This window comes from Schistocerca gregaria, chromosome 7 (genome assembly GCF_023897955.1).
Source record: "Schistocerca gregaria isolate iqSchGreg1 chromosome 7, iqSchGreg1.2, whole genome shotgun sequence".
Taxonomy (NCBI): Eukaryota; Metazoa; Arthropoda; class Insecta; order Orthoptera; family Acrididae; genus Schistocerca; species Schistocerca gregaria.
Genome location: NC_064926.1, coordinates 103,886,036 through 103,902,356, shown reverse-complemented (window position 1 = coordinate 103,902,356; position 16,321 = coordinate 103,886,036). Strand labels below are relative to the sequence as shown.

Below are 16,321 nucleotides of genomic sequence, written 5' to 3'. Positions count from 1 at the left end.
CAACGTTAGCATCTTTTCTCTCATCTGCATTACTTGGTTCTCCTCTACAAATACATCACCTTCCTGGATGTTGACCTCCATGTAACAGAGGCCAGGTAACCTGTGAAAGCAGTCATGTCATATACCAACTCTGCTGCAAACACCACACAGCCTTTTATGTTGGTATGACTACCAACCAGCTGTCCACCAGGATGCATGGCCACTGCCAAACTGTTGTCAAGAACCAAGTTGATCACTCATTGGCACAACATGCAGCTGAGCATAACATGCTCAATTTCAATGGTTGCTTCACTACCTGAGCCATCTAGAGCCTTCCCACCATCACCAGCTTCCCTGAACTGTGCAGATGGAATCTGTCCTTGCAACACATCCTCCGCTCCCGTAATCGTCCTAGCCTCAATCACAGGCAACCCTCTGTACCTGTACCCTCCACCCAACAGTTTCCCCTTCCTCCATCCTGTCACCCCATTGAAATTCATGTCCCCACAATGCCTTCAGTATGCGCTGCTTCCCACGAGCTACTACAATTATCCCAGCCCATATATCTACCGTCCCTCTCTCCCACATCCATAGCCAGCAAACTGACCACCTCCCTGCAAGCTGCTGGCCACCCACCCCTGCCTCATGCCTCCCTCTCCCTCTACCCACCCCACCTGACACCACCACCACAACCACCACCACCACCACCACCACAATCAGTCCACCTACTGAAAAATAACATTGGCACTGTGAGTCTATCCAGGATCATGTAGGGGCACAGTCGTGTGTAGTGTGTGTGTGTGTGTGTGTGTGTGTGTGTGTGTGTGTGTGTGTGTGTGTGTGTGTAATTTTGTTTTATTTTATTTTGTCCAAGGATAACAACAAAAGTTAACAAGTTTTCTCTCTTCCGTAAGTGCATATCAACAACTCAATGCTCCTGGTTTCCAGTGAGTGGTCTCTTTTAATCCTAAAGTATTTCGATTTGGTGTGTGTGTGTGTGTGTTTACCACTTCTCATGAGCGGCTGCGTTAACTGCTTTCACCATCCAGACCCAGTCTCTGATCAATGCAAATTTCCAACTTATCCTCACACTACTGATGTTGTGCTCCATCCATTACACACCTATACTCAAAGCATTCACTTATTCCCATTTGAGTTTGAGGGTATGCTTGCATCTGCTCAGAAGGGATTATTGGGGCCATTGAGCCATATTTTCTACACAGTATACATAACTTAAAACTTGCACTGCAAATATTGCGGAAATGGGAAGTTTTTATAGAAATGGGTAGTTTTTATAGAATGGATTGGGAATCAGGAGCTCATACTGTTAGTCAGTACTTAGAAAGGACATTTTTGTGAAAACATACACTTTTTTAAAGTGGAACAATGTCTATTGACATTAACAAACTAAACGTGGGGTAAATTAGAATTTCAGATATTCCAATAGACATCAACCTTCTCGGAAATTATACCGGATGATCAAAAACTCACTATAAATTTGAAAACTGAATAAATCACGGAATAGTGTACATAGAGAGGTATAAATTGATACACATGCTTGGAATGACATGGGGGTTTATTAGAACCAAAAAAATACAAAAGTTCAAAAAAATGTCTGACAGATGGCGCTTCATCTGATCAGAATAGCATAATTAGCAAAACAAAGTAAGACAAAGCAAAGATGATGTTCTTTACAGAAAATTCTCAATATGTTCACCATCATTCCTCAACAATAGCTGTAGTCAAGGAATAATGTTGTGAACAGCACTGTAAAACATGTCCAGAGTTATGGTGAGGCATTGTCGTCGGATGTTGTCTTTCAGCATCCCTAGAGATGTCGGTAACCCCAAAGCCAATAATCGCACGGACTGAGTTCTGGGGACCTGGGAGGCCAAGCATAATGAAAGTGGTGGCTGAGCACACGATGACCACCAAACGACACGTGCAAGAGATCTTTCATGTGTCTAGCAATATGGGTTGGAGCGCCATCCTTCATAAACATAATACATTCCAGCAGGTGTTTATCAGCCAGGCTGGGGATGATGTGATTCTGTAACATATCGGCGTACCTCTCACCCATCACGATAGCAGTTACAAAACCAGAATCACGCATTTCCTCAAAGAAAAAAGCCTGATAATGGTAGATGTGGTAAATCCAACCCATACCGTGATTTTCTTGTTGTGCAATGGAGTTTCCATGACAGTTCTAGGATTTTTGGTAGCCCAAATTCTGCAGTTGTCAGCATTGACAGACCCTCGGAGCGTGAAATGAGCTTCATCAGTCCACAACACGTTACTCAACCAATGTCATCTTCCACCATCTTTTGAAACGCCCACACTGCAAATGCCATCTGCTTCACTAAATCGCCAGGTAACAGTTCATGATGGCGATGGATTTTGTACAGATAGCATCGGAGGGTACGCCTAAGTGCCAACCAAACAGTAGTGTATGGAATGCCGGTGCGACGTGCGACAGCACGAGCGCTGACTTCCCCGTGCATAAACGAACCCGCTACAGTCTCTATTTCTTCCTGAACTGTCTCAGCAGCATTACACCTTGTGCTCGGTTGGCCACTATGGGGTCTATCGTCCAAACAACCCGTGGCATCGAACTTCGAAATCATTCTCGCCACAGCTGCATTTGTCAATGGACCTTTACCCATTCGAATCCTCTTCCTATGGCAATAGGATCGTAATGCTGAATCAGCACATTCCCCATTCAGATAATACAGCTTCACTAAAAGCGCCTTTTCAGGTAACGTCAACATGATGTGACAGCTGGCACATCTGATTCTCTCTCTCATTATAGCTCCTTTTATACACGATTGTCACGCGCAGTCAGTGACGTATTGCTGTCCAGCGCCATCTGTCGGACATTTTGTGAACTTTTTTTTTTGTTCTAATAAAACCCTATGTCATTCCAAGCATGTGTGTCAATTTTTACCTCTCTATCTACATTATTCCATGGCTTATTAAGTTTTCAAATTTATACTGACTTTTTGATCACCCGGTATATAAATCTCTTCAATGAGTTATGTGAAAGTGGTAGTGGAACACCTAGACAACATAACAGATGGAAACAACTGATGACAGAAGAGGGGGAAATTAATGTTCTTGTTGCTGTTGCAGTTGATCTGCACTTCAGCTCTCATGCAGTCGCAAGAAGAAGTGGCTGTGCCTGGCAAGTGTTCTATGCATACTCCACCAACATAGGTTCCATCCCTATCACATCTCTCTCCATCAAGAACTGATTAGAATTATCTTAACTTCTGTACATGAGCATTGAGACAGTATACCCCAGATGCATCATGTATCTTGTTTACTAATGAAGCCTCATTTACAAATCGTGGCCAGGTAAACCACAACAACACGCACCATTGGCCTGTTGACACTCCCAATTGGCTTCATCAGGTGGAACTTCAGTATCCATGGAGTGTAAACATGTGGTGTGGGATAATAAATCATCAGCTCATGGATGGTAGAAGACATTCCTCCGAAGACTAGGAGGAATCTGTGGTCTATGGCTGTCAAGCTCATAGTGCATGAAGTATTACAGCATGTCTTCACACATTGTTTCCAAATCATCAGGTCAGACACAGAGGACCTGTACTTTGGCTGGTCCATTCCTCAAATTTGACCCTTGCAGCCTTTTTTCTGTGGGGAAAGCTGAAAGATGGTGTCTACTGGGATATACCACTTACACTCAATTATATGCAACAACATATTACTGCAGCCTGCTTGAACATCCCTGCTGAAATGCTAGCAAGTGTGCAGCAGCTGTTCCATGCCACAATGGAAGCATGAACTGCCAGTGCCAGCAATCATTTTTAACACAATCTGTGGTTGTCAATTGTCTTGTTACTGCTCAGAATCATATGAGCCCATGACTACCAATCCAGTCGGTGAAAACCGCACATCAACAGCACTTCCCATTTCCACAATATCCACAGGGCAAGTTTTGGTAATTCACCCTGTATGCAGTGTCTGTTCTTTCGGATATGTCCACTATCAGCCATTGTCTGTCTTTCCTTTGATTTAACAGTTATTTTCTTGTAATTGCCAAAGCAATTTATGTCCATTTTCCCTAACTAATATATGTTTATAATAAAATAAAATAGAAAGAAACTTCCACATGGGAAAAATATATTAAAAACAAAGATTCCAAGACTTACCAAGCGGGAAAGCGCCGGCAGACAGGCACAATGAACAAAACACACACACAGAATTACAAAAAAACAGTAATTCTGTGTGTCTGTTTGTGTGTTTTGTTCATTGTACCTGTCTGCCGGCGCTTTCCCGCTTGGTAAGTCTTGGAATCTTTATTTTATAATTATATGTTTATTTGCTTTTGTATGTTTAGTTTCAATGAATATTGTATTTATGATCTATTCTTTATTTCGAACCTCTTTTCTTTTATTAAATATAGTTCCTATAGGAAAATTTAAGCACAACACACCGGTAGGGTAAGCATAATACGAAACATCACCTGTCAAAATAAATGTAGTGGTCATTTCAGGTAGTTCACTAATGTCATTCCTCCTAGTGTTAATACACTAACTGCCACAAGGCTGCCAATGGACACAGCAGAGGTTTGTGCCTGACATCGATGCCTCCCGGTGGCCACATGCTCCACTATATTTAGCACAGGACATAGTGGATCACTGGACAGTAATTTGTATTTATCGACTGATTTGATGCTTGTGTATAAGAAATAGGTACAACAGCTTGTTCAATGTTTTTAATTTTGTTTCTGTAACTTTACCTTCAACAATGATCTTGTTCCTCATTCTTATGCAATTTCAACACCACTCTGTTTCCATTATAAAGTTGACTGCTAATTATATTTTGATGTGAAAAGTGAGACACGCTTTTTCATCTAATACAAGCACAATGGTTCCAGTTTAAATGGATCCTGTACCATCAACCAGTGGGATGGCATGATATAGTAAATGTAGAAAAACAACCAGTTTAAAGTCAAGCTGATGTTTCAAACAGTGCGCCAGTACACTGTATTCACATAGGGGTGTGTGTGTGTGTGTGTGTGTGTGTGTGTGTGTGTGTGTGTGTGTGTGTGTGTGTGTGTGTGGAGGGCACTTGCATTTTCTAGCTCAAAAAAGGATTTGTCCATAAGCTAGCACAGTTTTCATTCTTGTTTATGTGCCTGTCAACAACTCAGTGAGTTGTTACCTTTACTCTTAAATTTTTTTTGGATGTGTGGTTCACCAGTTATGCAAAACTCCGTTTTTCTCAGTACCCAAACATGTTTCAGCACCACTGTGCCATCAACAGTGGGTTTTCGATTATATTTTTTCTTTACATTTGGTGTGCACGAATTTTCTGGATCACTTTTGTGTTAATTACTACAGATTGCTTGTCATGTTTTCATGTGGTAAGCACTTCCATTCTCCACATCATGCTGAGATGCTGTGATGCACATCATCGATGAAGAAACAATACTGCATAACTGACAAATTGCCGATTTTTCGTTTTTCAGTCAGATGATGTCGTTGACCATAGGCGCATCTGCTCTTAACGCCATAATGCCGAATTTGTATTTATTTATCATGAAAAAATTATCTAAAACAATACCGCATATGTGACAAATAAAATAAATAGATGGCAATACCGTGGAACTATAGAGAATTAAATACCATGTATCTACAATCTATGGATACTGTAAACAATACCGCGTAAATACAAAAGCGCGCACAGCCACAGCACATTGTTACTGCCTTATTACATATTTAATAGTGCTCAAAAGTGGTTCCATGCTTGTAGCTTCATTCGTGATAATGGCCAGTGATATAGATGACAATCTTTTTACTGAAGAAGAAATTGTTTCTCAGCTGAAATCAGCTTATGCAAGTGGAGAATCATTCCTGAAAGCGACTGACAGTGGAAAGGAATATGTTTTATTATTCACCTTTGAATGATAGTAGCTCTGCAAGTGTCTTATTGTGATATAAATCGGAACGTCCACACATCACTCGTTCTGTGCTTCATTCATTTCTGCCAAAGATTTCTACACTGTCCACTTTCTTGTAGGATCTCCCATAAATGTATAACAAACAATTGGGGAGAAAAGTCGTAACACTGAAGTTACATTTACCAAAGAGGAATTAATTTCGTGTATGGTGTTCTCAGTTACTGTTCCTGCAGCATCTAATGAAGCAGGTAAATTTTCTTGGGATTATTGTTAATAGCATTACTGATGCCGTCGTTCTCATAAATACATGAATTTGAGTTCCATCTTTGTCTGCTTAAATTAATTTATAAATATTTTTACACCTACAAACTTCAGTGGCTGTATCCAACAATGCTCAAAATGGAACCACAGTCACAGTTTCCACTAGAAACGACAGTATTTCACACTCATTGCTATGCGATGGTGCTCATTGTTTGCCAAACATTTTGGATAAATTAACGGAAGATCATGGGAGCTACAATGATGCTGACAGTGAAGGCCAAGAATTTTATGGTGACGTAAGCAGTGACAGGAAAAGTAAATCTAAACAACATTCTGCAGATTGCAAGAAAAATGCCCATAAAATTCTGAGTATGCGTGGACAGGCGTATATTGGATACAAAAGAAGTCTAATTGGTAAAATCACTCATGATAGTCCAAGAGAGGTGCGAAAATTAGGTCCAACACATACTTCGAAGATGTGCCAGAAATCCATTCAAAAGAAGTGTCATCAGTTTTCTGCTGATGATAGGCAGGCAGTATTTAACACATTTTGGGAAATGATGTCATGGGATGAGAGGAAGGTTTACGTTATAAACCTTGTGGACATAATTCCAACCAAACATCCAGGGAAGAACACTGGCAAATCCAGGAGAAAAGGAACGCTCATTTATCATTTGAAAAATGAGCTGGGGAAACAAAGTATGCAAAAAGATGTTTCTCAATACTCTTGGGATTAAAGAATGGACTGTCCAATATTGGCTAGGTAATTCCACACACTACCTCGAATCAAACAGATGAAGAAGAAAGATGAGAGAACCTTCATGAAAGAATTCCTCGCCTCTCTTCCGAAACTTCTGTCGCATTACTGCAGCAAATCCTCCTCGAAGTTGTACCTTGAGCCTATTCTACAATCCAAACAACAGCTGTATGGACTCTACGTGGAAAGGTTTCACCAATAAGTCGGGCTATCTTTAACTTAATTTTAGAAGATGCTAATATTAGCTTATTTCCCCCCCAAGAAAGACCAGTGAGACTTGTATTGTAGTTACAGGCTTGATAACTTGAGTGAAGACACGTGGAAGCAGCACACAGAATGGAAAGAGCAGGCAAGGATGCAAAAAGATGCTGACAAGGAAGAAGCCCAGCAGAAGTTCTGCTCATGTACACCATGGATTTACAGGCCGTGAAAGTAGCTTCAAGTGCAAGTGCAGTTTATTATAAAACAAAGTAGGCTGTTCATAAATTTACAATGTATAACTTAGAAAGTCGTGATGCAGTATGTTACTGGTTCGATGAAACGCAAGGTGATTTGGTTGCACCATGTTTCGCCTCATGCATCGTGGACACCCTATCCAGAATCATTAAGGAAAATCCCGTTCAAGTCATTCTGTATTCTGACGGCTGCACGTATCAGAACAGAAATGTGATATTATCAAATGCTCTTTTAAGATTAGCAATTGAAACTGGAGTATTGATTACACAAATGTTTTTGGAGAAAGGCCATACTCAAATGGACTGTGACTCAGTTCACAGTTCCATTGAGTGCAAGCTTAAAGGACGTGAAGTTACACTTCCTAGCCAATACGCTATGATATCTAAAGAAGCAAGAAAAAAGCCATAGCCATACAAAGTCCATTACCTAGATTATTCCTTTTTCATCAACCATGCCCAGAAAAGTTTGTGGCTCCACAACTCAATTAGGCCTGGAAGAGCTGTAAAAAGTGAGCCTACAGTTACCAATCTGAGCGCGCTAAAGTACTGTCCAAATGGTATTATTTACAAGTGCTCTTTCAATGAGATGTGGCAAGAATTACAGAGGCGTCCGAGGAAAATTCTTGGAGATGTTTGCTTCCTGAAACTATACAAGGAAAGACTTAAAATCAAGAAATATAAAAGGGATCATTTACAACAACTTCAATCTGTTCTTCCTAAAGATTGTCATAGTTATTATGAGAACATTCCTTATGAATAAAAATTATCGCAGAGGTAACTGTGTGATGAGTATCAGTGCAGTGTAATACTATGTTGCTGCTTCAAGTGACGTTTAGGATCTTTCTTGAAGAAATGTGCAGACATTATCGGAACTATGTAAACAGTATTTTTATTTAAAATGTTTATGAAATCTTTCAATAAAAAATGGTTAATGGTCCAAAACATGTTCTTATTAGCTTTCTCAGCACAAAATACAGATGTAGACGTGTCAAGTCGTACCAGGAGACTGACAAACAAATACTGCGTAAGTAACAGATTACGGCATAAATACCTAGACAATTCCGTGTATGTGCCGTAATTAAGCTTTCTAAAGTGTATTTTTTTGTTTCACATTTGTATTTGATCCAATACTTCCTTGTAATGCTATGTGCAAATTTAGTGCCGCTGTGAAATGTATTAGACATTTTAGATAGTTTTTTGTCTCTCGTGAAAAATTCTTACTTTACTACTTATGCGGTATTGTTTCTTCACTGACGATATGTAACTATAACAAGTATTTTCCACCAAATAACATAGTAAAACACTTTTCACCACACCAGAACACAGAAAACGAAAACCCACTAATGATGGCACAGTGGTGCTGAAACACGTTTGGGTACTGAGAAAAACAGTGTATTGCATAACTGGCGGACCTCACATCCAAAAAAATTTTAACTGCAAACACGACCAATACAAGGAACTGCAAATCACAAAGATGGATATTTACTCTTAAATTATTTACATTGCACTAGAACTTTCCGTAGTATATTTGAAATGAAGTTGTTGAGAAAATGACTCACTGAAACAGACAAAATACATGTAAGATGAATAGGTAGCTTAGGTAGCTTTGAGAGATGAAAAATTGAAGGAAGAAAAGGAACAACTAAGCAAGAAGGCAGCGCCCAGAAGAAATCCTTGGATAACACAAAAGGTATTGAATTTATCAATGAAAATAATCAATTTTTGAAAATATAATTGGATACATGAAACAAACTACCCACCAGGCACTGGCAGGAGAAAACACATATAAAGATTAAAGAGATGTGCTAGTTTGTGTTTTCTCCTGCCTTCACTTGAGGAGCAGATTGGTTGATCTATCCAATAATAAGATATTGAACTTAACTGACATAAGGAGAAAATATTAAAATGCAGCAAATGGAGACTGAAAAGGGTGTACAGATGTCAAACAATGTAGCGGAGGAATGCTTAGAGAAGAAATACAAAGCTACAGAAGCATAAGAGAAAGAAATTCTATGGATTGATGTGTTGGTCTCTGTGAGGAGCTTGAAATTTAAAGGAAGGACTGTACATCAATTTGTATCAGAGGGATGGGGTCTGAATGGCAGATGCTGAATGTTGACGTGTCAGACAGTTGCATAGACCCTAGCTTACATACCTCCTTCAGTCAGGCACCAGAGGGGTATATACCTTGTCTTCTGGGAAGATAATGATGGAGTTATCAGTTCTTCACTTTTATTTCAGACATGTATATTTGTCCCTGCCACTCCTCCTCCCCCCCCCCCCCCCCCCCCCCCACTACTATACACAGTGCACTAGCTTTCTGCTCTTATTAACTTGGTGCACAATGTTTTGTCTTATCTATTACCCTCTCTTCCGCTTTTAAACTATCAGGTTTTCAAATGTCTTCCAGTGTAGTCCCCAACATTCTGTTTTTCATCTCATGCCATCTGCTAATTCTCCCCGACCTGGAGTTCTGGGCAACCTTTCTGAACTCTCCCCACTTCCTAATCATCACCAGTCCTTTTCCTTCAACCCTCTTCTTTCCCCTCTCACCTTTCTGCTAGACAAACAGGCTCCAAAAGCCTGGAAATTTTCATACATTTATATCCATTTTTCCCTGCTGCCAATTGGTGAGTAGATTTTTTTGTCTATTCAATTGCATTATATTTTCAAAAGTCATTACTTTTTTGATACTGTAGCATTTGCTGGTGATGGGGATCCAGTAAGTGGTAGTGGTTGGGTGCATGGGGAAGGTTTCATGGGTATGATTGCAAAGGTAGAAATTTTGGAATAGGGATAATATTTTGGTAATGTCATGAGGTTTGACACTGATTTTACAGGTGTTAGAAGGGTGACAGAAGACTCTGTCATCCTCTCAACAGATGCATCTCTTTAAACCTCAACTATTCAGAATGTGACTGACCTGTCTTCACTTTCTAGCCTTCCGCAACTCGTCGCAATTCCCTCCCTGAAGAAGAAATTACAAGTTCCAAAGCAAAGGTATAGTGTTTTTTGAATACTTCCGAATGTTTCTATGGGTAAGTGCAGGTATTTTGCCTGCTGAATGTAAGTACTGACCAACGATTCTGTCTCTTTGTAATTTTACCATTACTAACTAGAATTCTCCATTTTATACAAGAAAACATGCACCTGGTACTGACTAATGAAACGGTGCATATTTTAGGATCCCAGCATCAGCAAGATTTGTAGTTGCAGTAGCAGTAGCAGTAGCGGTAGTACTAGCAGTAATTATAAGCTTACTGAACAGAATGCTGGAGATAGCATATAAAGGACTCAGTTACTGCTTCACATACATTCAAAATAAGAAGCTACCTGAGTATGATTAAGATACTGTAACTGTCTAATGGTGAAGAGAATGAACTGAGAAAGTCATTTGCACTCAAGTAAGCTTTGTAATAATGTTTAATGCTGACAGTCACTTGTACAAAAAGAAGTCTGGAATGAGTAAACGTAACCATTTACTGCACAGCTGAGCAGGCAGTATTTACATTAGCAAGACCAGAAATACAGCTTATAAACTTGCATACTTTTTTAGAGCAGGCATGCGTAGATATAAGCTTTTGTATGAAACATATTTATTGCTCATGAACCTAATGAAATGGACCACAGCTGGTGATATTTTGTAGAGCTAATTACTCGACTGTAGCGAGTTGTCTGATAAGTGCAGATACCTCAGTAGCAGCTGAAATGTACTCCAATAATTTTCTACTGATGGGAAACAGCAGTCTCAAATGCAGCAACAATCTTGGAAATACTTTCATTTCAACGTCTGTATCTCTCCATTTCTTCTTTTCCCCAATTTTTCTGTTTGCTGAATTTCATATACATTTCCCTGTGGAACTAATATTGTGAGGAACTTTTGAGAAATAGATAAAAATCAAAAAATGTATTAGTTACAAGATTTTTCAAGTCTAGCTTCAATTCCATCTTCTTAAGTAAAGCAAGACTGTCATCAACCAAATAGTTGGTTTGAACACTACAGTGTTCAGTGCTTTACTAGGCATGGTCTTGTTGGAGATGGTATGGCTTGCCCTTTCTTTTCTTCAACCCTTGAACTAACTTACCCAACCAGTCATGGGTGTCTACAGTTTAAGAAGTTAACTAATATGGGCCCCTACTGGCTACAGCAGAGATTTAGGCCTGACACCATGTGCCCACTGCTGGCCAGTGGCAAAGCAATAGCTCGGGCCTGATGCCGAAGCCTGGCCTGGCTGGCATCCATCACTATGCATGTGGTAGTCAACATGTTAACATGGTCTCCAAACAATGGCGAAGCTCCGCTTTTTTTCATGCCAACAAACATCGCCACATGTGAAAGAAGTGAAAAGTGAAAAAAAAAAATCAAATATAAATAGTGGTTGGTATTGAGGAATATCACTATACACATCACTGTTGTTGATGGTATTTGTAATGTCTGCTGTTGGACCATATGATCACTTCATTGCACTCTCTATTGTCTATGGGTTGGGTTGTTTGGTGGAAGACACCAAACAGTGAGGTCATCAGTCTCATCGGATGGGGAAGGAAGTCGGCCGTGCCCTTTCATAGTAACCACCCCGGCATTTGCCTGAAGCGATTTAGGGAAATCACAGAAAATCTAAATCAGGATGGCCGGACACGGGATTGAACCGTCGTCCTCCTGAATGCGAGTCCAGTGTCCTAACCTCTGTGCCACCTCACTCGGTTCATCTGAAGATGGTTCATTGACAATTACATAGTTCAAGAACTTGTCCACAAACTAGTTCCACTCTGAATGTTCATGTTAATTACCTGTTCAAATCCTAAATCACTCATATTCCCCTTATTAACGGCCATTATACATGGAAAACTGACCACACACACAAAATGCATCAGTGCAACAACTACAACAAAGATATGGACCATAATTATTATAAAATATCCTAACAAAAACCATAACCTGGTAATTGAACATTGAGAATCATTGTTAGTGTCCGAGTAGAACTTTCTACTCTATATGCAAATTATGAGATACCTCGCACATCTCATTTCCACATTGTTTTAAATTTTTCAATGACACAGACAGACCACCGATAAAGTAATAAATTAAGCTGCATGAAACATTTAGCACAGCATCTGTGAGCAGTTTGCTCATTTTGGCTTTGGCACTCAGTCTGCTAAACTGAAATGAGATACAAAGAAAGATACCCTGGTATTTTGTGGCTAGCTCCATTTGTAGATGTTCCAGCAGCAACATTTCCTTGAATATCCACAGCGACCATGCCTATTGTATCATGGCTCCAATGACTCTGATCCTCATTTCTCCACTGCTTTTTCTGTGGCTTCCCAAGAATGTTACTAAGAGGTTTATACGGGCCACAACTGTCTTGTGGATTTGGAGTTACATGCTGAAAAGACAAAGAATTTTCAAATATTTTCCAGGTATTTTGCTTATGAGACAGACAGACAGACAGACAGACAGAGACAGAGACAGAGACAGAGAGAGAAGAAAAATAACACATTCTTCTTATCACCACTTAAACTAAATTAAATCCTTAGTTAACCAAGACATTTATTAACTCAAAATATAACACAAATTCGTGCAAAACATCTTATACTGCTGGAATCTTGAACACAAATTCCTGTAGCAAACTATAATACACTCAGTATGTCACATTATGATGAACTTGTCTGAGTGATATAACTGGCTGGCTATGTTCACACATGTTGATGTTGTTGCTGTTGTTACGGATGTCATCATCAATCCAAGAAGTAATTTGGTACACTTCTTCATGCTAGTATGTCCTGTGCAAGCCTATTCATTTCTGAATAACTACTGGAACCTGTTCTCTCTCTCTACAATCGCCCCCCCCCCCCCCTCCCTCCCAATTTGTCTCAGTTGCCAAATAAACTATTTCTTAGCACCTCAGGATCTATATTTAGACTCTGTAAATCATTGTGATTGTGAAATACATGTCATTGGTTGGTTGGTTGGATAATTTAAGGAACGAAATTACTAGGTCTTCAGTCCCTTTTTCCTCAAACACACAGGTCCACATGACTATACATCGAAAGATTGCCTACCATGCAAAATCCAAGAGAAGAAAGTTCCAAGGTCTACCAAGGTCAATGAAGGTGGGATAAGGGACAAAAAAGAAGAACGGGAGACCCAGGAAGAAAGGCAGGCAAAGTGCCCCACCTAGGGGGCAGTGGGAAACCTCCGAAAGCAGAGTGCAATGAGGGGACAGACATCCTCATGCCCCTCCCACCACTTAATGGAGGAACCCTACTCAGAAATTGCCTAGGTAAGACTAGCAACATGGACAGGGCACAAGAAAAGGACAAACATGTTAAACACAACATATGAGGGGGAGGTGTGTGTTTGGGGGGGGAGGGGGGGGGGGATAGTACAAGAGCAGCTTGGGTGAGCAAAGGGCTGGACTGTCAAGCCCAGACAGCTGCAGCCCAGTCCAGGCAGAGTAGGTAACAGAGTGTTCCACCAACCCCTCAATGGGCTGATAAGGTTAAGTGGCCCACCCTCAAAGAGAATGATAGAGTCCCCCTTCGCAAACAAAATGTAAAGCTAAGTCACCCACTGATGCAACATCTAATACAGAGATAGCGATTCAGGGAGATTAAGAGTCCGCAGCAGGGTGGCTAGGTTGAGACAGTCCAGCAAATTGTGGACCACCATCAAACAGGAACCACGATGACTGTTGGGTGGGTCCTCGCAAAGGAGGAGATGACTATGAGTCAGCCAAATATGGTTGCTATGGAGCCAGCAAAGGATGGTAGAGTCTTTGCTAAAGGCCTGCAAAGAGGGCTTCCACCAATCTGTAGTCTCCATCATCACCCTTAATTTTTTGACAAGGTAATATCAATCAGGTGTCCAGAATACCTATTTCAAGAGCCTGCTTCCTGGTAGCCAGTTTGGCTAATCTATCAGCGAGTTTATTTCCTGGAATCCCAATAATGCCCAGGGTCAAGATGAAGGTCACTGAGCATCCACATTGTTGAAGGGCATACAGGGAATCCTGGATAGCAATGACCAAGGGATGGTGAGGGTAGCACTGGTCAGGAGCTTGCAAAAAAGGAGTTGCTGTGGGTGAGAAACAACTCACTGGTGCAAGAACAGATACACTCAAGAGCACAAGAGATGTCTACCAACACTGCAGTGGAAACACTACAGCCATCCAGCAGGAAGGGCTGTTCAATGTGTCCCATGTGAGTACAAGCAAAGCCTATGTGATGAGCGAACACTGAACTATCAGTATAGACTACTTCTGAACCTTGGGGTGCACCAAAGATTGAGAAAAATTGGTGGTGGAGGGCCTTGTAATGAGCAGAGTCTTTCAGAGCTTGTAACAGGTCAAAATGAAGCTGTGACTGAGGAATGCACCATGGAAGAGTACATGAGTGGGCCTGAACAAGAGCTGGTACAGGAAACAACTGGAGTTGAGAGAGGAGGGACTGGATGAAGATTGTGATTGTAATCCCTAATCTGAGCCACCATTGGGGGGAGAGGGATTTCGAGGTTTGGAAAGAGGAGGACATAGTTTAGATGCTTAGGGGACTGTAGCATAATTAACAAGCTGTTGTTGATACCTGATCCATAATCAAGTTACCCCAGCCTCCACAAGTAAGCTATTCACAGGCCTAGTTTGAAAGGCCCTGTCATAAGGCCGGTATTACACTATCAAATTTCTTTGTCACAGATTTGATCAAAGATGTGATCAAATATTCTGTCAAATATATTTGACAAAGATCTTTGATGTAGCGCTAGAAGGGGTATTCCACTGTCGTCATATTTTTCGTCAAAGTTCAAGATGGCTGACAACAACAACTTGTTATTAACTGCAGCAGTTGCATTTACCACAATTGCACTGTGTGCATATGCGGAAGAGAAGTGGGGAAAAAAAAGGAAACATAGCTCGGTGAAATCCTGGGTTTTACGACGACACAAAAAAAGCATTCAACAAAACTTGTTACATGAGCTTATAGTGAAGGACGTCAAGTCGTACATCAATTACTTAAGAATGGATAAGCATACATTTCTGTATGTGCTCAATGAAGTGTATCCTCTTATCACAAAGCACAATATTCACTTAAGAGCTGCTACATCTGCAGAAGACAGGCTCACTGTAACACTCCGATTCCTTGCTACAGGAGAGGATTAGGTTAGGTTTGGTCAGGTCAGGTCTCCAATCTTCGTAATCTATTTTTGTATTCAGTGTGCCTCACATTGTAAAGTGCCTCATAAGCTTCATACATCTCTATTAATTTTGTAGTTGTTGGCACACACCAATTGTATTTACTCGAAATGTTTATAAAAACACTACAGATGACAGAATGCAGCGATGCTAGCGCTCCATGTGGTAACATGTCACATTGCAGTGAACAGAAGACAAGCAACTTCTTTGATCAAATCTACAGCGAGGCCCTAGATTTGATCAAATATTGGACAACATTTGACAAAGTTCCCTATTACACCATCAAATATCTTTGACAAAGATACTGGACAAAGATATTTGACAAAGAAATTTGATAGTGTAATACCGGCCTAAGTCAAACTGCACAGTGACATATCAGATCCAGTATCTGCTGATGCTGAGTGTGCTGACGGTCGTGACAAACCATATGTCAGACTCTCATAACCAAGATGAGATTGTATCAGCACTTCGTAAAGCTGCACCTCAGCTGGTGTTACACAGCCAGCGCAGTGTATTAAGGTGCAGCCAACACTTTTACTTAAGCTGGTGAGGATGGGGAATCCACGTCAACTGAGCATCGAAGACCAGTCCTAAAGAGTGACAAGTCTCCACCACAATTAACTATTTGGTCATCGAGGTTAAGTTCTGGTTGTGAGTGAATGGTATAATGTCAACAGAAGTGCATGACACGAGTCTTGGTGGCTGAAAATTGAAAGCCACGAGTGAGGGCCCATGCCTGCACCTTCTGTATGGC

General features: G+C 40.6%; 1 protein-coding gene across 1 annotated transcript in view; it reads right to left on the bottom strand.

Moving 5' to 3' along the window:
* The window catches only part of LOC126282262 (N(4)-(Beta-N-acetylglucosaminyl)-L-asparaginase-like), a 114,067-nt gene that overhangs the window by 13,420 nt on the left and 84,326 nt on the right, over window positions 1-16,321 (bottom strand). Inside the window, exon 4 of the mRNA XM_049981872.1 lies at window positions 12,566-12,765. Coding sequence (XP_049837829.1) covers window positions 12,566-12,765 — 200 coding nt within the window. The remainder of the gene's footprint in view (window positions 1-12,565; window positions 12,766-16,321) is intronic.